A 24,145-nucleotide genomic window follows, 5' to 3' on the forward strand; every position below is an offset into this window, starting at 1 on the left:
GGATTTTCTTGGCAAGATTTGCCTTTGCCTTCCTCTTGAGGCTGAGAGGGTGTCTTGCTCAAGGTCACCCAGCCTTCCCCCTGCTTTTATATGGCATCTGAAGCATGTTTTATGGTGTAAACCAAAGATAGATTTGCTTCACATGTTACAAGAGTTAATGCAAAATGGACATTAAAAATAGCAAAATAATGTATTCATTTTTTTTACAACAATATTTATTTTAGCTATATAGGTTGTAGGGTGGGGAGGTAGTTTTAGCAAATTTGCTTAACCACAGAATATTCATGCCTGTGTTTCATAATAGTAGCACTGTCTGTGACCAGAATTAAATTTATTAAATATGGATTTGGTGCACTATGTCCTTCCTCTAGTTTTGAAAACGAGCCAGGAAACAAAATAATAATGTAGTCACAATTGTTCTCTGTAGTCAAAGGGAAAGAGCTCGTTTTTGTAAATGCATAAAATTGCTTCCCTTAAAAATAAAATAGTTAGAACTGCATGTACCCTATATTGTGCCTGTGGCAGTCTGGGCTGTTTGATAAGTACATATTGGTCAATGAGAGTAATTTATGATTCAACATGTATTTTCATAGCAGGCCTCTTTAAGAAGAAAGAGTTTGTTTAGAGTTAGCCCATTAAAATAACAGAACAACTTATTGTAAAACTATCTGGCATTTCAATGGCAGGCATGTTACTTTGAGAGCTGGGGATATGGTAAAAGAGCATTGTACAGTCTTTGTGTATTCTTTTATTTCTCTTTTTGAATATGTTTGGGTGGGAGGTGGGGGTAGGATATGGGGTATGGGTGAGAGAGATGAACTTCCACAGTTGGCACCTGACAGACAAATGAGAAATGTTCTTTTCTTTGAACAGATCTGGGGGATTTGGTAACTGAGGAGCCATCTCCTAAACATGAAGAAGTGACGGTAGAGTTCAATTATCTTTTCACGAATTGCTGAAATCAAATAAGGTTCCCATGCCACACCCTTTGCTTTGAACCATTTCAAAAAATAGCCAGTCCCAAGGAGATAATTGGTAGGTATGGCAGCCTATGGAGAAGGAAACAATTTTGTTCCTTTGGTTTCAGAGCTTTGATGAACGCAGCCAAACATTTTTTGACAAATGTATTTACTGTAGCACAAGGGCCTTTAAGAACTAATGGCTTTTATGGTTCAGAGTACTTCTCCATTGTGTCTTATATTCATTATATTATGATGTAGACCTTATAGCAAGAATTTTCCATGTCTGAAAGCAAATGTGTTGGCTCTACCTGATGATTAATCTGTTAGATCTGTGAGGGGAAAAAGCTGAAACAGAGTCACTTGGGCATCACATTTCATATGTCCTAGGACAGGGTTTGGCAGACTTCAGATTTATGGGATTGACTTCCTTCTTTTTACAATAATCCCACAAAATCTACAAACTGGAGCCAGGATGGGAATCATAATAACTTTTCTAGGCTTTGCTTATACTTAGATGAAGCATACAATGGCACTTCATGACTTCAAAGTCTTTCTTACCATTTCTGTCTGAGATTCTTTGTTGATTGGCATTGTGTGTGTGTATGTGCCTTTAAGTTACCTGTTGACTTCTGGCAACCCCATGAATTTCATAGGGGTTTCTTAGGCAAGGAATACTCAGAGGTGATTTTGTCAGTTTCTTCCTCTGAAATATAGCCGACAGCACCTGACATTTGTTGGTGGTCTCCCATCTAAGTACTAAAAGGGCCAACCTGGTTTAGCTTCTAAGATCATACAGGATGTTGCTACACTTGAATGTAAATACATCTGCACTGCAAATCATATATGGTTCCAAACTGAGCTGTGGATCTTTCTTTTACTGTTTGGTGTCTTGTTTTTAACTCAGCCCAGTTTATAAGCACATGTATGAGTTGGCTTAAGCAGGCCTTCTCAGTGGCTGCGTCCAATCTGGAACTCTTTTTCCAGAGGTTAGACTGCACCCAACCCAATTTTTTTTCAAAGACAAGTAAAGACATTTGTGTTCAGCAAGGTATTTGATGACTGACTGTATAAGGACTGTCCCACCAAAATATTTGTTCTTTCTTTCTTTGATTCAGTGTGCTGGATCTTGCTAATTATTGTGTGGTGTGTGTGTGTTTAAGGGTATATAGCAGCCTCCATATCCACAGGTTCTTTATCCATGGATTCAACTCTCCATAGTTTGAAAATATTTTTAAAAATGTAAATTCCAAAAAGCAAACCTTGATTTTGCCATTTTATATAAGGCACACCATTCTACTATGGCTTTATATATGTGTGTGTATTTGAAAGTATGATTTTAATTTTTTGATTGTTTATTCTTGTTTTAATTTTTGTATCTTGAGATTTTCATCAATATGCTTTTAATTTCTTGTAAGTCACTTTGGGTCCCAAACTGGGGGAAAAGTAAGATAAATGTAAATATAATGACCAACAACAACAATGTTCAGGGTTTGGGCCAATGCATTTGCATCTATTTCTGGACATAGGAGTTTTTCATGGGCATGCTCCCAAATATTTAAAACACACTTGGAAATGAATTAATCCAAAAGGAGAATAGATGACTCTGATGTTCTATGGATTTCATTGACTGGTTGATTTTGTTTTTCAAAGGGAATTACAGTTGTCCTACAAGCTTCTGGGAAAGTTACTTCTTTATCTGATGCCTCTGGTACACAAAGGGGCTCCTGTTACCTTAATCATTAACAGATCATGGAGCAGCCTGAGGAACTGTAATGCTCCATCAGGCTGGGCAAAGATACCTGTTCTCCTTTAACTTCTAAACCCCAGCCTTCAGCCACAGCCATTTCCTCCAGATATTACTTTTATGGTGCACTGGCAACAATAACAGAGCTTGGTGTTAATTTGTGCTCTCTTCTCTTCTTCTCCACTAATGACACTGAATCAGTGTTGAGATGGAATGGCTGCAGCTCTTAGGGTTTGGAAGGTGTGTGAAGACAAGGATCTTTGTCTGATAGCTCACCCTATTCCATTCAGGATTGAAGTTGCAGGAGATTCATCCTTTAACCAACATGACAACCCTATCTGCAAGGACAGAGCTGGCCATAGCCAAATATATCTTTTATTATTTATTTATTTATAGTATTTATACCCCGCCCTTCAGCCCTAAAGGCTCTCAGAGCGACTTACAATTATTAGTTTTAATTACATGGTTCCATGCCCTCAGGCTTACAATCTAAAAACACACAACACAAAAGGAGAAGGGAATGGTGGTGGGGAGGGGATTAGATCCAGCAGTTCTCTCTCTCTGAGGCCTGGACCAAGGCAGATGGACTGGAGGGAGGGCTTTGCTTCTTAGCTCAGGCCATGCCCGATGGAGCTGGACCTGCATCCCTCCCTCTGTGGCCGGATGCCATCAGATGAACTGGAGGGAGGGCTCTGCTTCTTAGACAGATCTTCCTCTTTCTCTTGCCTGAAATAAATTTCCAAGTGGTTCAAATAGTGGCTGAGCCATTGGCAGTCAGAACAATAAACCTATTTTTTGTTGTTGAGGAAAGTTAGACAAGAACTTGCTGAGATAATGGGTGATCTTTCATACTGTGTGGATGATTTTACTTGACTTTTTAGGGAAAAAAATACTGTGCACTGAAATAAAATAAAAGCATTAAGTGCTTTTGAAAAAAAATGTATTGTGTTCTGAAATTCCCAGCATAATTTATTACAGTGCACAGCTTGGAATGTAATCTAATTCCCATTGTTTTGTAGTTTTACAGAGACCAGTTGATTCAGCCTATTGAAAATGAAGATGATACTGTGTTGGATTTAGGTAAGAACAGCACTAGTGCATGCCTTCCTTCTTCCTGAGACAGGCAGTGCATGCCATCACCTCAACACTATTGCACTTGCCATGGGCAGAGGCAGTCATCTAGACCACCTCTTCACCTTTGAAAAAGGACCCCCTCAAATCAGGCATTTGCACCTGGCATGTTTTGTGAAGAGACACGCTGATTAGTTTCTGCAACTGGCCTCTTTGCAGTTTCTACCCACCTCCTTTCTTTCTCTGAAGGAGTCCTCAAAGTGAGATGGATGGTGACTGTTCTGGAGCAGAATTCTTTTTTCTGCTTCACTCTATAGACATGCTGTTGAGAGCAAAGCAGCTTTTGGCAGCTGGTTGGAAAGCCTGCATATCCACCATTTGTCTCACTTTGAGAGAGTCCTCAGAGCAAAATGGGGTGGTGACTGCTCCAGAGAGGCTCATCCAGCTGTTCCTTTGCTGTCATTGTCACTAACATGTATAGGCCATCACTGGAAGTGGGAAGTTTAGAAATACTGATGACTGCTGATGAACAAGTCCTGGGATTTTGATTCTTTTTAGTCCTGGTTCTTATCTACACCACTGATATCTACCCCTGTCTTGCTCTGAGGGGGCCCTCAGACAAAATAGAGGGCTATTAACAGCTCTGTGGACTTTGAGGCACTAATTTAAAGTAACCTCATTCCTTCTGGAGGGGCGAACCCAGAAAGTGGTGGTGGGGGGACTCCTGTTTGACTCCTCAGTTGTTCTTCAAGCTATTTAAAATATATATGAAACTGCTGGGATCCAGGATCTGGGAATTCAGTGCCATCAGCATTCTGATGACACTCAACTATATCTTTCTTGTCTCACTAAATCCAAAGAAGCTGTTTTGGTTCTAGGTTAGTCCCTGTCATTAGTACTGGACTGGATGGGGCTGAACAAATTGAAGTTTAATCCAGACAAGACAGTGGTACCCATGGTCAGTCAGTCAAACACAGCTCAGGAAACAAGGATTCAGTCCCTGTTAAATGAGGTTACATTCTTTCTGAAGGTGCAGGTTCACAAGTTGGATATACTTCCAGACTCTGAAACCTGGATGTTCAGGTTTCAGGGGTAGCCTGGAGTGTATTTGCATAATTAAAACTAATGCTCCAACTGCACCTGTTCCTAAGAGCATGTTACTTAGCCATAGTAACATTTGTTCAAGAATACCAACTCTCCAAAGAGCTGCTAATTGGGTCTATTTATCAGACCCGCACAACTCCCTTATTAAAGCAGCAGCACTGACTGTCAGTCTATTTCTGAGCACAGTTTAAATGGCTGGTTATGACCTATGGGGGCAAGGCTATCTGAAAGATTGCATTTTCCCATATGAGCCTCCTTGAGCTTTAAGATTTTTAGGGGAGGGCACTTCTCCTTATCCCACCACCTTTAGAAGTATATTTGGGGGGACCGTGAGAGAGGGCCTTTTCTGTGGCTGCTCCCAGGCACTGGAACTCCCTTCCTTGGGAGGCTAGAATGGTTCTTTTTTGCTGTCTTTCTGGCCACAGGTGAATGACCTTTTTTATTCTAGCAGATTTTTGGGATTTGATTGTTTTATAAGAAAGGGGCTTTTTAATGTGTTGTACTATTTTTTTTCTCTGTTTTAAAGTGAATATTTCAAATAGTTTTAATTTTATTGATAGTTCAGTGCATACCTTTTTGCATGGATTTAACCATATGTTTTATTTGTAATCCTTCTACTTCATAAGCCACCTTGAATCCCAGTTTAGGGGAAATGATGGGATCTAAATAAAGGAATGGATAGATGTTATTAAACCATGCTGCAGTTTATTGTCAGTTAAACTGAGGACTGGAAATGGAAAGTTTGGCAATACCATTCAGAGACTTCCTACTCCTGTCTGACTCATACCATCTCTTTCTTTTCTTCCTTCTGCCATACAAGAGGACCAATAGCTTGTTTTCTACCAGGGTGTCATGGGTGTTTAAACACTCCCCTGTAATTCAACCCCATGCTACTGGGAAATACGTGTGATTTATCTGACTGTATGGTCTGGAGAATATATATTCTTTCCCACTCAGGCAACATCAGACTGGAAGCGTTGGCACCATTTGGTCCTTCCATGATGGATAGATAGTGAAAATACCTTTCTGTAATTTAAAACATTTTTATAATCACAAATTCCTTCTGTTCATTTTTCTCACAACAGTTTGCATAAGTGCATGACATTTCATGGACATTTTTGAAAATTTTCAGGCACCTTCACTTTCAGTTGTGTAAGATAGTTTTGTTTAAACCACTTCTCTGGGGAAAATTTTCTCTTACAAAAGAGTAATACATTAACCAACATTTCATTAATCACTCTTTACAAACATAGCCACTAGTTTTCATTTCCATGGTCTTTTATTTTCAGAATTACTAGATGTCAACTTCACTGAAACCATAGCATGCATGATAGATTACTCACTTTGTTTTTTAAAAGTTTGCTAGTTTAAATACCATAATGTAAAGACTGTATAGAACTGAGTCTGCTTGACTTTCTACACATTCCCTTTCTGGAGTCAATACACATCAGAAATGGGAATGACAGCCTAATCCCAATTGTTAGTGCAAAATATTGATTTCCCAAGATCTCATTATTTTATTCTTTATTTACGGTATTTGTATGCACCTGTGAGCTGTCATTGGGGATGAACAGAGTAGAATGGTTATAAAATTTACCATCCTGATCCTATTTCTGTTTTGACCAGAATATATGAGGAGACCATAAAATGAGCATTTGGATTTAGGCAATAAAAACCAATTGCCCACGTATAGAATGCCAGATACATGGTTCAATAGAATTACATGTGAAAAGATCTGTGGGATTACTGTTGATCATAGGCTGGATATGAGCCAGCAGTGTGATGCTACAGCAAATAAGATATTAATGGAAACATAAGGGCTGTACAGATTGGAAGAAAGGGGCGGCCAGAGGCCACCCCTTTATCCCTTGGATGGAGGCTGCATCAGACAAATGCTGTGGCCTCCATGAGGCTTAAAAAGAACCCACTCCTGGCAGGTTCTTTTTCCGTCATGTGTGAGGTGCTATTGGCGCGCTTGCGCTCAATGATGACATCCACACGGCGCTCTGCTGTTTGGGCATGTGCGGTACGAAAGTCATCCTTGCACACCATGTATGGATGGGTGCGCACAACCCATTGGATCAGAAGGGCAATGAAGGGCAAGCTGAGCATGTTCAGCTTGCTGAAGTGAAGACTGAGAGGTGACATCACTGCATTCTTTAACTGCTTCAAGGGTTGTCACACAGAGGTGGTCACAATGGTTGTCTCTGCTGCCCCTGAGAGTAGGGTCAGGTCTAATGGTTTTAAAATAGGGTAGATTTTGATTAAATATTAGAAGGAAAGTCTTGATAATAAGAGCGATTCAGCAGCGGAACCAATTGACTAGAAAGATGGTGAGGCCTCCTTCTCTGGACATCTTCAAAAAGAGATGATTTGATGGCCCATGATGCCCCTTCCAACTCTATGATTCTGTGAGACATGAGAATTATTCACTGATGCTTTTGTGTTCCTACTAGATTAAATATAACTGTTGCATCCATAGTACAATATGCATGTGATGTAAATAGCATACCTTCCAACATTTCTCAGATGAAAACTGGGGCAAGCAACATCACAGTCTAATCAAGATCACAAAAGTTAATGAAGAGGAATACAAAAGCTAGGAAAGATCTGGCAGTTTGCTTTTGCCTCAGGCTACTGGCAAGATTACATCCTTCTTTTCCTCTCCTGCTGAATTAATTGAATGCAAACAACCTGCATTTTGAACTCAGTTTGCAACAACTAAATTAAGCTAGGACAAAAGTGGAAAGTAGGAGGGGAAGAAAAAAATTCAGACATTTTAAAAGCAGCTGAAAAAATGGGACAAGGATTAATTGGGACTGTGTCTGCAAAATTGAGACAGTTGAAGGCATGGACGAAGTACAGGCTGCAGGTCTTATGCTGCCTCCACGTCCCTCTGAACCCCTGCGGCTGACCCCCGATTTCCCCCATGGTAATTTTCATCGCCCCATAAGTCTGGGGGAGAGGCAGAACAAAAATATAATTTTGCCCACTTTGTCCTAAGATCCTCCTTTGAAAGAAATTGGACATTTAGTACAAGTCAGATTAAGTGAAAATGCTACACCAACGGTAGGCAACTCCAAGGTTGTTTTTTTTTTTTTAAAAAAAGATGGCTTAAGACAAAAACAGCCCTGAAGGAAATTTTTATAAGGTTGCTAATTGTACCCCTACAAGTTGGGGGACTTTGGAGTTTGGGAATGAGACTGAAGTGTGTATTGAGATAGAGGAGTTGGAGGATCTACACCTTCCTAGCCTTCCAAGGTCTGAGGAGAGCAAAATGACCTCTGGAATCGAAACAGCTAGCCACCCATGACTTCTTGTACATGTTGCCCATGTTTGAAATGAATCCTATGTTTGGATGAAACCATGGGGAATGTCTCTGGGCCTTATTCTAATATGAGAGATCTTACAGAACTAGTAGGCATGGAATGGGGAGTTGTTTGCAAGGAAAGGCTAGAAATGGTATAAAAGAAAGAGTACAGAAGCAAACCACATTTTCAAATTTAGTGGAGCTGTGGCAAAGAGAGACAGATGTCGTTTGGTCTATTTGTAAGGGGAAATATACAGATCTTTTAGAATGAGTTGTCCTTAACAAAAGCTGGATGCCACAGTATTATCAAATGGAATAGCCCTAAGCTGTTTTTTTAAAAAAATATTAGATCAGCTTTCTTTCTCTTGAGGCATTATTATACAAATGGGCACAACATCTGGTGTGGAAATGGAAAGATAGTAATATGGTGAAAGAAGTGAGAAAAGTTAGACATAATGGACTCAGTGAAGCAATCACAGACAAACTGTAAAAAATAAAAATATAAAAATTAAAGAAAGACTCAGAGAAGGACAGAGACTGGATGGCCATCTGTCAGGAGTGCTTTGATTGTGTATTCTTGCATGGCAGGGGATTGGACTGGATAGTCCTTGTGTTCTCTTCTACCTCTATGATTGTGTGTGTGTGTGTCATAATATAACAAATGAAAAATGGTTGTAAATTGTTCAGCTGAGAAAAGAAACATCTTATCTTCTGTACCATGACCCCTCTACATGTAACATCTTTTCATTAGGACCTCTGTTAAAATAAAGGCACCATCTCAAAATTTCTTCCCTAGATTAACAGTCCATTATTGCTGTTTTCTGTTCTATCCATAGCAAGACTCTTCTGAAAGGATTAATTCATTATAGAAGGATGCTAATTGAAATAAAAGGCACCTCTTCACACATTCTTTTTTAAAAAAATTATTTCCTCCTTTCAGGATAAGGGGCACCTTTTAAAATAACATTGAATATGCCCAGCTGAACAGAACATCTTACAAGACAGATTTTCATAGAACCATAGAGTTGGAAGAGACCACAAGGGCCATCAGGTTGAACCCACTGCCTTGCAGGAATGCTTGTGTACTCCTGACAGATGGCCATCAACCTCTGCTTGTAAACCTCCAAAGGGGAGACTCCACCATCCTATTATTCAATACCCCACTATTGAACATAAGAGAGTTCTTCCTGCAATTTAGGTGGAATTTATATTCTTACAATTTGAATCCATTTTGGTTCATGTCCTAAGTCTCAACAAGCTTGTTCCATCTTGTATATGATATTCCTTCTATGACCAGATCCCTAAGCAATTCTTTATAGGGCTTTGTCCCCAGACATTTGATCATCTTAGTCGCCCTCCTGTGGGCATGTTTCATCTTGTCAATATCCTTCTTGAACTGCAATACCCAGAACTGGACAGTTTTCAAGGTGCGCCCTGATTGAAGCAGAATACAGTAGTACTATTATTTACCTTGATCTGGATACTATAGTCTTGTTGATGCTGCCTGGAAATGTGTTAATTTTTTTTTGGTCTTCATCATAGTCTTGACTCATGTTTACCTTGAACTTTATTAAAAACCTAGATCTTTGTCACATGTACCTTTGTCAAGCCACGTGTCATCCATGATTTTCTATGTTCCCCAATTCTTATAGCAAGCTAGAATATTCTTGTGCTCTTTTCCCCTTGCCCATATTTTTATATGAAGATATTTGAATAAGGGTGAGTTTTTAATTAGGACCCACATGTTCAGCAGAATGGATGGTACATTTCAAAAATGGTAGAATTGATTGCACCCATTTAGACTGTAAGTAGAGAGGCATATTTTTGAATGCTCCATTGCACTGAAAAACTTCTTCCAAGAAAGCTAAGGTAGAAAAGAATGGGCTACTTTTGGGGCTGGTGGATTCTGAAAGCTGTAGTTCCACAACTAACTTTCTCAAGTTTTGGGTAGAGTAGTGTCTTGCTTTTTTGTTGTGACTGTCTAAAATACTATTTTATCTCTATTTAAATGTACTTGTACACATATGAAAGTGCTGCAACTGGGTATTTCATAGTACAGGATACTATTTTTTTTTAATTCCTATTTTGAGAGCTGTCCTAAAGGTCAAGATTTGTGCACAAAGAACAATTTACAAAGTTTCAAATGTTTATTTTTAAACACAGAAGTGTTTATTTTCCATTTTAAAAGCCCTTAAAATATTTGAGCATATAATGATGCCTAGAAAACAAATCCAGGGTTAGCTGTGTTGGCTGTACAGCAAAATAAAATTACAACCAGAATCCACAAAATAGCAATACCTTTGTGGGACCAACTAAAATGCACAAAATACATCATACAAGCTTTTGAACCTCCACTGGCTTCTTTATCTGACAAAGATGTTAAAAATCATACAGGAAAAGAAAGAAAAATATGATTTTAGAATCACAGGCCTATATTTTGTTAACAAGTTGTTTATGTTGTTGTCAGTTACGATGGTCTGGGGGATATCCATACAGGCAGAGGCCATTCCTCTCTGGCCAAGTGAGCTCTGTGAGAAAAATCTGGGCAGTAAAATTTGAACTGCATTAGTAACAGAAAAAGAAACTTCCATTTAGATCCAAACTGTTTCTAATGTTCAGAATATCTATTTGCTATGCAGAGGGGTGGGGGGTGGGGAGTAGAGAAAAAAATGTAAAAAGAGAAGGCTAAGAAACTGCCCAATTTTAAATAATAGGATTCTGGTACAGACAATAGCATTGGCCAAGTGTCCTGGCAGCTGATGTTTTCATTTTTGCTAAGCTCCCTGGTTTATATTACTGAAAAGGTGAGAGATTCCTCCATCCACAGCTTGGAATCTAGAAGATAAAAAACCACTGGGGCCAAATTTTTGGCATGCTTTTTGGTGTGACCAGAGTAGCAGCAGAAGATTTAAAGCAATCTGATTTTTTAAAAAGGGTTTTTTTCTCAGTAATTCCAATTTAATCACTTGTCACCTTGAGTTATTTAACAGAAAGATCTCTTCCACTGTGTGAATCAATGGGCGTGTAGTCAAGTCTTTGTAAATAATGGTTTTGGTATCCTTTTTTCTTAAATTTATTTTCTTACCACGATTCCAAAGGTCTTAAATTTTGTTTTTCTTGCCAAAGAATAACTAAATCTGTCTTAAGATTTATTGTATTATCCCAGCCTTCTGTGTTAGCCTTAGATGAGCAGAATGAGGATTACTTCTAGTTTGGATTAAAAATGTTTTAGACAGTTTTTCCATGATCCAGATGGGGCATACTGGCATTGCAGAAAGGGCATCCATCATTGGGATAGAACTGTAGGAAATGGTCAGAAACAGACAATTTACATGGTGTCATTTAGGACAGGGATAACCCTCATCCACATATGGGCCCAACAGCTATGTTCGTGTTTCTTAGGTTTTGGCTGCCACTGCTAGCAAAAAAGCATTGCCGTGTCTCTCTAGCTGCCTTGTTTAAAAGTTGAATTATACTCCCAGAAGCCTACCAGAAGTGTGATCCTTTGTATAAACATGGTTAATGGGGAGCATGTCTCTTGTTTTAAAGGGAAAAGTTGGCTTTTGCTTTTGCTGCCACCAGAGCAACAAATAACACTGCAGCGGTGGTGTGAATCCAGCAGGAGTGATGTAAAAACCTCCAGTGCAGTTCTGGGCTCCATTGTACTCCCCTGAACTCCTGGAAGTTGTCCTCCCTTGCTTTAGTGTGTAATGCAGACCCAGCAGAACAAAAGTATCCTTGATGTGTGTGCCTTATCTCTCTAACAATGGGATTGTAATTAGTGAGTAGCAGAGCAGAACAAACTTGCCAAACACAGAGCCCTACGATATAGCTGTGCCAACAAAACCCTTTCTGTTCATACCCATTATATCTACCCACTCTTGAAGGATTTCAGTGCTAGATAATATAACATGAATGGTTGATATACCTATCTCATACATGTGTTAACAAATATGTTGCTCTACGTTGGTGCTATTTAGATTGCATTTTCTTGCTGTTTGTCAGCAAGCAAAAACGATTTTATTCAAGCAAGCTTTTAATAATCATGGCATGGCTTTTATATGGGGTGTTTGTTATATGGTATGAGTATTGTAGTTTTTAATGTATTTATTTTATATTGTTTTTATTTGATGTTTTCAGTTGTTTTTATTGTAATGTGTTTTTTAAGTGTTTTTATTGTGAGCCACCTTGGGTTCTTTTCTGGGATAAAGGCAGCATAAAAATGCAATCAATCAATCAATCAATAAATTTCCTTCAAGTATGATAATTGCACGCTGTTTTCAGAGTTCTTATTAACTGAATCATTTCCAGACGCTGTTTCTTGTATTCTATAAGGAAAGCAATTGAAAAGGTTGTGATGATTATACAGCAACATTTGGAATCCCAGCATTAGCTTGGGAAAATCTGCAGCAGGACAATGAGTGATCATTAGCTATTAATTCTGTTTATGGTAAACAAACCACCAATACTCAATAAAGTGAACTGTGGTGTGTGCTGAAATGTCTTAAGCTGTCAGTTGTGGTCTGATTCGTACCTGAAAGATAAAAGGGTCTATCCCTGCTGATAAATGGTTGGGTGCCATCCCCTGAAGTATTAAAGGCTACGTGTAGTCTAGCCCTCCAGATGTTTTGAATGGTAATTCCTGTCAGCTTGAGCCAGCATAGCCAATATCTATAAGCAAAAATCTGAAGTTCACTAGCTTGGAGAAAGTGATCTGTAACCATGTTATTCAGAGTATGAATGTAGTTCCACGGAAATTCTGATTCAACATGGGGTTCCAGGGAACTGCTGATGTTCAAGAAAGCATAACTTGTTCCTTTAAACTCAGATGTTTCACCTCTGCATTCAAGAAATATCTGAGCAATATAGCTAGCTGGATATGTGATTCTAGTAGTAATAGTAATCAATGCATAATAGATGGAACTACTGGGTTTGATTCCCAGCTCGGCCATGAAACCCACTGGGTGACTTTCAGCTTCACGGAAGGGCAATGGCACCCCCTTCCCCTTTAACACATCTTGCCAAGAAAACCCTATGATAGGTTCATGTTAGGGTTGCTATAAGTTGGAAATGACTTGAAGGCACACAACAACATCCTGCCACCAGATGGTGATAGGCAAATCTTGTTGTTTCTGTTGCAGGCTTCCCTGACCTGTCAGATAACAAGAAAAAGTAACATTTCCAAGTTCAGATATTGACTCCCATGAAGGAGGCTATGGGAGCTGTTCTAATAAGCACCTGTGCCCCACATATTAACCACTGTACCACATTCAATCCATCCTTGGCTGCATCTATACTGCAGAATTAATGCAGTTTGACACCACTTTAGCTGCCATGGCTCAATACCATGGAATTCTGGGATTTGTAGTTTTTGGAGATATTTAGCCTTCTCTTGTCAGAGAGCCCTGGTGCCACAACAAACTACAAATTCCAGAATTCCATAGAATGGAACCATGACAATTAAAGCAGTGTTAAACTGTGTTCATTCTGCAGTGTGGCAGCAGTCCTTGTGTCCAGGTAACAACTGTACTCAGTGGAAAAGGGGAGCTGTTCTCCTCTAGTGGGAAATAAGAAAACATTTTTAACAGGGCTACATCAGATTAGGAATGACAGGCCTGACCTAGAGAGTTGAGTCCTTTATGTAAGTATCTCTTTAAAGCATACTGAGAATATGATGTAATCTCTGTTGAATATGCCAAAGCTTCTTTACATGATGGGTAGTTAAATGTGGCATGATTAATACTAAATTAGTTACATAGAAACAGAGTTTGACCAGTCAGTGGGATAGATGTCACAAATGTTTTTTCTGAATCACTATCCACTAGTCGTCACATGTCATGGATTTTATGGCACTATGAACTTCTTTCCTCAGATTTATTAATTCTTTATTGGATCTTGGGAAATTTTACTTTATTTGCATTACAACATCCTGAATTCCTGGAACTGGGTGATTCTTGGCGTTGTGGTCCAAAAAATAGCTTTTACAAGCTCTTTACTTTACTTTGTTATATATCCCGCCCAGGGCTGTCTCTAGGTATTTTGCCACCCTAGGCGAGAAATATTTTGGCACCCCTGTCGCCCCTCATAATTATTTTCACCCCTTGATCTCCGCTGTTTCGTTTGTTAAAGCTAAACATGACATAAAACTTAGGTTCCAATCTTTCGTCATAGTATTGAGAATTACTGAAAAAGCCAATTAGATTTTTACAGGTTAAAGACTTTTTTTATTACTGTGATATTTGGAATGGAGACTAATGCACACATATTCCTTTTGCACGCTGGAAGTATTATTCATTCTAATGATGTGGAAAAATCTGGATCCCATCCCATGAATTTGTGGGGTAGTAGTGGTCCATCTATGACCCCTAGAAACTAAAAATCTTCACCCAAGGGGCAGAAAATGGTGTCATAAGAAAGAGAAGAAAACCAGTAGGGTCACCAGGTGAGAGGACCAAGGCTGCTGCCACACTGCAGAATTAATGCAGTTTGACACCACTTTAGCTGCCTTTGGCTCCCACGGTGATCGGCTGTCCTAATCACAAAGGAGGACAAGGCACCGCAAAATGTAGGGCTTTCAAGTAAAATGGAGGACATGACCAAGTAAAAGCTGAAACCCCTCATATAAATATAAATTCATGCTTCTTAGTGATGCTCAAAAGGGAGGACATTTTTGGAATTCCTCCTGGACAGAAGACTGAAATGTAAGGTATACCCCAGAAAAAGAGGACATCTGGCCATCCTGCAGGTTCCATGCTATGGAGCCCTGGAATTTGTAGTTTGTTGTGCCTCCACTGCTCTCTGACTGAGAAAGCAAAATCTCCTCCAAAAATCCCAGGATTCCATAGCATGGAGCCAGGGCAGTTAAAGCGGTGTCAAATTGCATTATTTTTGCAGTGTAGATGCAGCCTATGAAACAAAGATGGGAATGGCTCCAGGGCAAGAAAGAAAAGACACATAGTAGGCACACCATTTACAGCACTTTAGAAATAAACTATAGTAGTAATAATAATAATAATAACAGCAACAACACCAAGAGTGGGCAAACCACACTCTCTCAGCCTCAGAGGAAGGCCATGGCAAAGCTTCTCTGAACTCATATTGCCAAGAAAACCCCATGATAGATTTGCCTCAGGGCAGGGCAGACCTCCTCCTCTTCCAGGACATGTCCTCCATTCCAACCTCCTCTCCAGGAGATATTCTAAAACACCCTCCATTTTGAGCATGACTAAGAAGCATGCATTAACATTTCTAGGAGTGTTTTGAGCTTTTCTTGAGTCCTGTCCTCCCTTTTTCTTTAATGTCTTACATTTTGTGGTGCTTTCCTTTGCGGTGAAGACATCTGGACACCTTGGGAAGAAGACCAAGCTTTTAAAGCGGATTGTTGGAGCCAGTGTAGACTAGTTGTTTGAGCGTTGGACTATGACTCTGGGTTCAAATCCCAGCTAGGCCATGGAAACCCACTGGGTGGGGGCATCACACTTTCTCAGCCTCAGAAGAAGGCCATGGCAAGCCTCCTCTGAACAAACCTTGCCAGGGAAACCCCATGAGAGGGTGGCCAGGAGGCAGAAAGGACTTGAGGAGACACAACTATAAACAACAACCAGGGGGTCTAGGAATCAGAGAAAAGGGTGAGTGGGAAGGGAGGCAAAAGTGGGTGGATAGTGAAGGTATAGGGGGAAATCTGGGAAGGAAGAAGGAGCTATGAGGAGAAGGGGAAATGGGGCCATGGAAATCCACTGGGTGACTTTGGGGGAGTCACACTCTCTCAGCCTCAGGGGAAGGCCATGACAAGCCTTTCCTGAACAAGTCTCTCTCTTGGCAAGAAAGAGAAGGAGAGAGGAAGGAAGAAGAAGGGAGGCAGGGAAGGGTGAAGGAAAGAAGATAAAGGGAAGGAAAGGGGAAGGTAGGAAAGAAGGAAGGAAGGAAGAGTGAGGGAGGAAGGAAGGAGTGAGTGAGTGAGTGAAGGACAGGAGGAAAGAAAGAGGGAGGGACCCCACAACAAAATCCAACTCCCAGAATTCCATAGTCTTGAGCCAGAAAGAGTTAAAGAGGTGCCAAACCAGGTTAATTCTCCAGTGTAGATGCAGCCCAGGAGTTGCAGAGCACAGCAAACTTCTTCCCCCCTTCCCTTTTACAAACAGAGCCTGATAAAAATGCCAGAGTCGGGGCCTGCCAGCAGCACCACAGCAAACAGCTCTCTCTCCCTGCTCCTCATTCACAGGCTCTAGGCTGCTGGCTGCTCCGCTCGCCTCATCCTCTGAACTCTGGCCTCTCTCTCTCTCTCTCTCTCTGGCCTCCTGGCTCCCTTGCCGCCCCACTGGCGCCCCTGCAGGTTGTGCCCCTAGGCAGTGGCCTACCTGGCCTATATGGACGGGCCGGCCCTGATTCTGAATTTACACTGTGCCCACCTAGGTGTAGTACAATACCATAAGCATGGGTGCTGCCTTGCATTTGTATTTGCTATATTATAAGCAAGATGCCAGAGGAATCAAGGTACCTTGTGTAAGAAATACACAACCTGTTGAAAGGTTGACTTTGCATATGTAGTGATTCCAACAGAACCGGGTTGGGGCTTCCAGATGCTTTGACTGATAATTTCTACAATTCTTGTGAAGCTCATTGGGACTTCTGGGAGTTGAAATCCAAAACATTTAGAGGGCCAAATGTTCTCCACCCATTATAAAGGAATGTATCTATATATTTATTGTAAGCTGACCTTTATCTGAAATGGAAAAAAAACTTGCCACATTTTGTGAACCCCATTACTTCCTGCAAAATGAGACTAGTTCCATTTTTTGGTCACAGGGGGAGACTATTCATTGTTATTTAGGGTTCACTGTTCACTGTTAAATATTCGTTGTTATTTAGGGTTGTCTGACATTCAGGAAATCCAGCGGGAAGGAATTTAACACAGTGGCAAGAATTTTGCCCAGTATTAGCACAGCCCAAATTGTTTCAAGAAACTATTTTGTGCAGAATAGTACCTATGGGTTCTTGTGTGATGGTCTTTTCATGTGCAAAGCCCTCCTATTCTTTGGCAGAAATGTTGTTTCCTGATGGCCATTATTTTTTTTGCGCAAGATCACTGTCTTCTGCCCAAAAAACAGGAATCATGTACAAAAAGAATCTTGCACAAAAAATCCAGACCACTTTTTTGGTGCAGAAAGAGGTGTATTTTTTTTTTTTTGCACAAGTTTGTTGGTGGATATTGTAGTCCACAGTTTTCCCAGCCTGGCTATGGATGTTAATTTATAAAATAATTACCATTTCTGTTATAACTAGACTGTAGCTCAAATTAGTAAAACTGTATCTGTTAATACCTGCTAGTCAAGCCAGTGCATATTTAAATGATTAATAATGGATTTGTGGTTGAGTTTATACTGCAGGAGCATTGTTAGAAAGATCAAAGACACAGCCATTCATGTTAAACAAATAATTCTTGTTTACCTGAAACCTTACTTGCTGAAAATACATGAAACTTATGTGGGCAAATAGCTGATAACAGTGCCTGTCCTTTTCCCAGTGTATTGAAAAACAATGTTTTATCCACAATAGAAGACTAGTTACATAGAATTTGGTGAGCGTGTTAATGAATAAGCTGACCTTTATGGAAAGGAATTAGCCATAATAAGTCTAATGAAAATGTCTGTAAAGTATTGTTAGTAGGGCAATGTTTTTATTAGGAGGGTTTTGTTTGAATGTGTTTGACACCTTTACTTTTGTAACATTTGAAAATGTGTTTTAGTAAAAAAAAGTTTTTAAAAAATAATTCTTATGTTACATACCTCATGCCTTTTTACCTTACAGTAGAGTCTAGGGAAATTTTGTATAGAGTCACTTGTGAGATGAGAAGACTGGAGGACTGTAAGTTGTTTGTAATTATGATTTTGTTTACAGGCCTGAAGAGTGTGCTGGTCTCGAGGCAACACCCTCCTTTGCCCCTTTACAGTCAGTAGTTCAGTTACAATCTATGTATGGACCTGTCTTTAGAACGGGGTATCAGATGTTTTTGAACTGCAACACCCAGGGACATAGCCAGGATTTTAGGAAGGGGGGGTCCAGACTAAATGGCACCATTATAATGGGGCTTGGGTGTGGCGACGCAGCAGCACGCACCATTCATTTTTCTAATGGAAGAGGGGGTCCAGACCCCAAGAACCCCCCCCCTTGGCTATGTCCCTGCAACACCCATCTGCCCTAGCAAGCATTTGCCTCAGGTGGTGGGGTACTCAAGGACCTCTGATGCTCTGGGGCACTACTACTGTTTTGCATGACTCTCCAGAACAGGCTACCTCCTGAATGACTAGCTCAGGTCCAGACCCTTTGAGACAAGTGACTAAAAAAATCACCTTCTAAATTCCTCTGAACCAGGAATTTAGAAAATATTGGTTATGAACAGAAAAGCTACATCTGTTTACAGTGCAGGAAATGCTGTTCCCTCTTCCTCCATGGGAGTGTGATGGCTTCTTCCTGTGGCAGCTGGGTAGGTTGCTGACTGAGGAATCACAGACAACACCAGATGCTTTTCAGGTGCAGGTGGAAGCACTACCATACCATATCCTTTTTCTTCTTGGATCTGTGTGGAAGGGATGCAGTGCAATGTTGAGTATATTGCCACTAGTGGGAGAGTTAGGGCTGTTCCAGGCCTGTGTGGCTCATCTGTTTTCCAATATATCCTCTTTACAACCCTGTGAAATAGGGTAAGCTGAGAAAGAAAGTGGCTAGCACACAATCAGCTGCCGAGTTTTATGGCTTAGTGGGAACTTGAACATGGATCTCGTAATTCGTAGGACTGGTTACCTAGTACACATATATCTCCATGGCTTTTAATAGTATAAGATATAGATTTCTCCAAAATGTGGCAAGTGAAGTATGCAGTCTTTGGGCGAACTCTTGGTCATTGTGTTGAGCAGAACTCTTTTGCCTCCAAAGTTTTGCCCTGATGATGGCACCACTGTCCCCAAAGCAGTATCTTCCCAAGATTGCCGCTTGCCATCCAGTTCCAGAATTCTGCTGTTTTTCATTCTCTTCCTGAAATTCAAACTGCACAACTGTTTCCTTCAGTTACTACCTTCAGCATAAGCTGTCAAAGACCATGAATGGAAATCCAAGGTATACTGCCAACTACTATAGCTATAGAACGGGAGTGGGCAGATGATCATTTTTAGGTGCTTCAGACTCCAGCAGTTTGCACTCCAGCCATTTTGTCAAAATCTGAAGTGACAGCATAGAATGTGATTTAGGCCTGGTACAGATGGGCAGTTTGCTCCGTTCTCACCGCGAACTAGGGCTAGATGAGGCTGGGCATTTAGATGCCCAGTGTCCCTAGTCCATGAGGACGCCGCCATTATGGCTTATCACCCTCCACATGGGCAGTGCCATGATGGCACGAATGCCCAAATGGTGCTGGCAGGAAGTGATGCAATTGGGGTGCACGTGCCTATCATGCCCCTTCCAGGAAGCTGCTTTAGGAAGCTCCATTTTGCTCCTGGGAGGGAACACATTGTTGCCGCACCATTTGGTGGCTGTAGTAATGATGCAGGGCTAAAAGGGGTGGCATGGAGCTGCCCGTCTGTCGAGCCCCATAGTTTCCAAAAGCAAAGACCATGCTTACTAAAGCTTTGCAACAAAATATGCAACCAATGTTACCCAATGTGAAAATGCCCTACACCTAGACAGCAGAAGCCACTGTGATTCAGCAAGGGAGAACAGGCTGGATTAGGTTCATAGATATACCTGTTTTGTAGATACCATGGACTGTCAAAAAGACGAGAAATTGAGCCTGGGACCAAATCAAGTCTACTGTCTGATTTAATGGAGGCTTGGATATTTCATGAGACTGCATGACTTGTGAAAAAAATATATAAAAAAGCTAAGAGAATTGGAAGACAGAAGGAGAAGAGGAAGAGCACATTACAGATGGATTGATTCAATCAAGGAAGCTACAGCCTTGAATTTCCAGGACCTAAGCATGGCTGATGATGACTGGAGTTCTTGGAGGTCTCTCATTCATAAGGTCATCACATGCTGATTGAACTGATGGAAAATTATAATAACAAATATACCTGTCCTGAGAAAATAATCTGTACTATGGGAGTCAACCTCATGAGACTAAAAGCACCATTTCAAGCACCATTAGTTCGTCCCTGCCCCAACTAAATTGAAGAGAGAGTAAGGCAGAATCACAACAGTGACCAGTGAATAGCCCCAAGCTGCTCTGGACACACACACACACACACACACACACAGAGAGAGAGAGAGAGAGAGAGAGAGAGAGAGAGAGAGAGAGATCTGTTTGTCCCCAGCAGAGAAAAATAATAGATGAGTATGGTCCTGAAGCTAATTTCTTTGCATATGAAATTAACAGAACCAACTAAGACAATTACAACCAGATCCCCTTTCCATAAATATATAAATTTTGAAGTTTGTGAAATTAAATTTAATTGTTGGTGCAAACTTCTCAATTTGTTGCATAATTCCATTTTTGGAATTAAAATCTGAATTACTTTACTCCATCAAGTGTGTGGTTGATCTGTTGCAAAGTATGTGAGTTGGACAGTCATTTGACTCATTATGCAGAAGTGGCTCTTCATATCTCAGTGGCTGGAAAAATAATTGATGTGAAGCAGAGGAATGTTAACAAGCTCAGATGCCATTTTCTACCAAAATGACATTTAAGTTGATCCCCATCTGCCCCTGCCATCCTTTTATGTGGACCCCCCCAATATGGAGTCACTTTCAATGAATATTAGTGTGTTTTTAAAAGCAACAATAGCAATAGTTGGTCATGTCAGTTTTGTGTCTGCTTTTGTGGAGCTGTATCTGAGCTTTTAAGAAAAACAAAACAAAACCTGTCATTTGTCTAGTGTAATGAAGTGGGAGGGATAATGAGTTTCTACTGAATACTAATTGCCAAGAAGTTGTTCAGGGAGACAGTGTAAGAATGGGAGACTTGTTGTAAATTAGTCACTAGCTTTATTGTACATTGCTGAGAGGGCATGCCATATTTGTAAAGGTGCCAACCTTACCAAATTTCCTACGGTTCACTGTCAAGGTTAGAGTCTCTGTGAGTGAAAGACAAATGTTTTCAAAAGATGCATTTTTAGAAGCAGAATGGTTCAAGAGGCTTAACCATTCTTACACCAGTAAGGGATGTGCTCCCTCTTGAAATTTAGGACTGATATAAGTTCTGTAATTGCACTGTTGTTTAGTCACTGAGTAAGTCTGCCATTGCTATAAATTCTGGGGGGAAACCAGGGGCAACAGCAGGCAAGGGAGAGTCATTTGTCTTTGAGAAGGATTGTTTGTTAGGTTTGCCTTCTGAGTACCTTGAAGCTTAAGATTTAAAATAACTTCTCATGCAGTAAGGCAAATGTTTAACTTTTTAAACATAAAAAGGAAAAACATAAACCTCAGCTTTCTACAGCGTCTCTGAATCCAAATAAATGAAAAGGGTTTTTCTGTCCTTCTCTAACTGCTTCAGATTATTCTTCATTTACATTTGGAAAATGAAAAGGTGGGTTAATGATTCATTGGCACACAGTGACCTTTCCCATAACTGCGGACCAGGATTCTGGAGCCCCACTCCTGAGTGTACATCACATTTTAACTTGACTGTGTCTGCCTTAATGTTTGCCTACATGCCTTGGTGCTTGCAAAGAACAGACTCGTTTGCACAGCCTCTTTCTGTCTCCTGGCTCGTGCAGGCAATTTGTGCCTTGTTGAGTCTTTCTGTTTTCTATCATTTGACTTGCTGGGCTGCACAACGATAACACCAGTCTAAAGAGGTGTTTGTTTAGCAAAAAAGAAAATAATGGACTCCGATTCTGATGCGCCTTTTAATTACTCTTGGCCATCCTTGCCTAAAATGAGGATTCGAAAAAGGACATCCAGACCAAAAGGTAGACAAAAGCTTCCTTCTTTGAATCATTTCTCTCTTTCTGCCGGTTTGCTCTGTTAGGCACATGCAAGTGGTTGCAAACAGAACAGTGTTCTCCCTTTTCAGAATTATTTAGGCATTTCCTATGCTACAGATGCAAAATATATTTTGAAAAATAGAAATGTCTTTATCACTAATTGGTTCTTTCTTTAGGTTTCTGCTACTTCATTAACTTTAAATGCTTCTAATAAATATGTCCTCCAAAGCTGAATTCATTTATTTGGAAGAACTGTTCTCATGAATTTATTGTAAACAGTTCAGAAGAAAAAGGCTTATTCCAAATTCCATCCAGAAGAGTGTAGGAAAGGATGTCACATGCTGATGTGATTTGAAGAGCTCTTTTTTGCATGTTTTTTTCCTACGGATGAATTTCTGTTTTAACTAAATACACAGAAATTGACATGTTTACAGAATGTAAAATCCATGGGACAAATTCCTTTCAAAATAAACAAATCTTTTTTTAAAGGAAGTTTTTTTTAGAAATGGTGGCTTTTATAATTTAAAATAGAAATAAGAACAAATGTTATAGGATGATGTATCTGAGGAAGAATGCATTTCATAGGGCAACAAGACTTAACAAGGGCTGAATGAAATAACCCTTTTACAGCCATGCTTAATATTCTGCACTGGCTTCTAGTCTAGAAATGGGGCTGCCTTCACACTGCAGAAATAATTTGGTTTGACACCACTTTAACTGCAATGACTTAATGCTATGGAATTCTGGGATTTGTAGTTTGTGGTGTCACCAGAGCTCTGTCAGTGCTCTCTGACAGAGGAGGCTAAATATCTCACAAAACCACAATTCCCATAATTCCATAGCATTGAGCCATAGCAGTTCAAGTGGAGTCAAACTGGATTATTTTTGCAGTGCAGATGCAGTTGGGGAGTAGATACTTTTTTGGACTGCAGATTCCAGTGGCCAATATGGCTAAGAGATTCATCCCAAATAACCTTTCCAGTCTGTGTTCCAGGCTACTCACGAGACTCATTCAAAGTGCTGCTGGTAGTCTTTAAAGCCCTAAATGGTTTGTGGCCAGTTTATATGAAAGAGTGAATCTTGCTATCAACCTCTGAGTAGCTTCTCTGAGTGCTGCTGCTGAATGAATAGGAGAGTGACTACTAGAAAGAGGGCATTTTTAGTGGTGGTGCTCCAGTTGTGAAATGCCCTTTCATGAGAGGCTGACTTGGCACTTACATGCAATTACATCTAGGACTAGGTGAAGGCTTATTAGACAACTTTAAAATTTTTTATTCTTACTATTTTGGAATGTCTTTTTAAGAACCATGCACTGCTATTTGCCCCTTGTTTTACCCTGATATTTTGTCACTATCATTTCATTTGTTTTAATTTTTACATCATGTTTTATTATATATCTACATTTCATGGTCTTAACTTTTATTTTGTGAACTACTTAAAGAGCTTTCACCTATTTTGCATAGAAGTACAATAAGAGAAGAATTATTAGACTATCTCAATGCAACTAGATGTTTGAAAGAACAAATTGAACAATAAAGTATGTGCATACACACAAGCATTTTGCTACAGTGTGTAAATACTTCAGTTTGTTAACTGTTCTGATAAATAGACAAGTATATCATATATGTTTATGTCACAATGAATAAACTTGGTGAATATTGTCACAGATTAAAAACTGACATTAACTCTACAGTAGCATAATGATTCTAAGAGTCAAGCCAGATACGTATGACTTCAAAAGATCCATGACTAAATCTCCCAGGTTACTTTGAGGCCATGTGTGTGCAGTGTTAATTGGGGCCACAGTGCTGGAAAGGTCCCTTCAATGCCTATCATTCCTTCCCCCACCCCAATTCAGATAATTAGAATTTTCTAATCCAGTTCTTGTGTTTGTTGGTAGGGAAATGACCAGATAACACATGTACTGATCTTGAGTATGGATGCAGAGAATAGCACCATCCCAATCAATCATTCTAGCATTAAACAAAAATCAACATGATCTCCCTCCTCTGGCTGTATTTATCTACAGCACTATATA

General features: G+C 40.0%; 1 protein-coding gene, 1 long non-coding RNA gene and 1 pseudogene across 10 annotated transcripts in view; 1 reads left to right on the forward strand and 2 right to left on the reverse strand.

Annotated features, from left to right (window-relative positions):
• LOC121920665 overlaps window positions 1-24,145 on the reverse strand; it is a 1,182,487-nt pseudogene that overhangs the window by 365,818 nt on the left and 792,524 nt on the right.
• ARHGEF28 (Rho guanine nucleotide exchange factor 28) overlaps window positions 1-24,145 on the forward strand; it is a 257,884-nt gene that overhangs the window by 130,219 nt on the left and 103,520 nt on the right. For 7 of the 9 annotated variants that reach the window (XM_042448458.1, XM_042448457.1, XM_042448461.1 and 4 more), the window contains 2 exons: window positions 874-926; window positions 3,726-3,786. The exons of 1 other annotated variant lie outside the window; for it this stretch is intronic. In XM_042448458.1, coding sequence (XP_042304392.1) covers window positions 874-926; window positions 3,726-3,786 — 114 coding nt within the window. Of the gene's footprint in view, window positions 1-873; window positions 927-3,725; window positions 3,787-21,757; window positions 22,093-24,145 lie in introns of those variants that run through there. One more of the 9 variants, XM_042448465.1, reaches the window with a different exon arrangement.
• Window positions 3,112-24,145, reverse strand: part of LOC121921022 — a 21,474-nt gene continuing 440 nt past the window's right edge. Inside the window, exons 2-3 of the long non-coding RNA XR_006101821.1 lie at window positions 5,454-5,543; window positions 3,112-3,432 (exon numbers count right to left, since the gene is read on the reverse strand). This is a non-coding gene — a long non-coding RNA (uncharacterized LOC121921022). The remainder of the gene's footprint in view (window positions 3,433-5,453; window positions 5,544-24,145) is intronic.

Source organism: Sceloporus undulatus, chromosome 2 (assembly GCF_019175285.1).
Source record: "Sceloporus undulatus isolate JIND9_A2432 ecotype Alabama chromosome 2, SceUnd_v1.1, whole genome shotgun sequence".
Lineage (NCBI taxonomy): Eukaryota > Metazoa > Chordata > Lepidosauria > Squamata > Phrynosomatidae > Sceloporus > Sceloporus undulatus.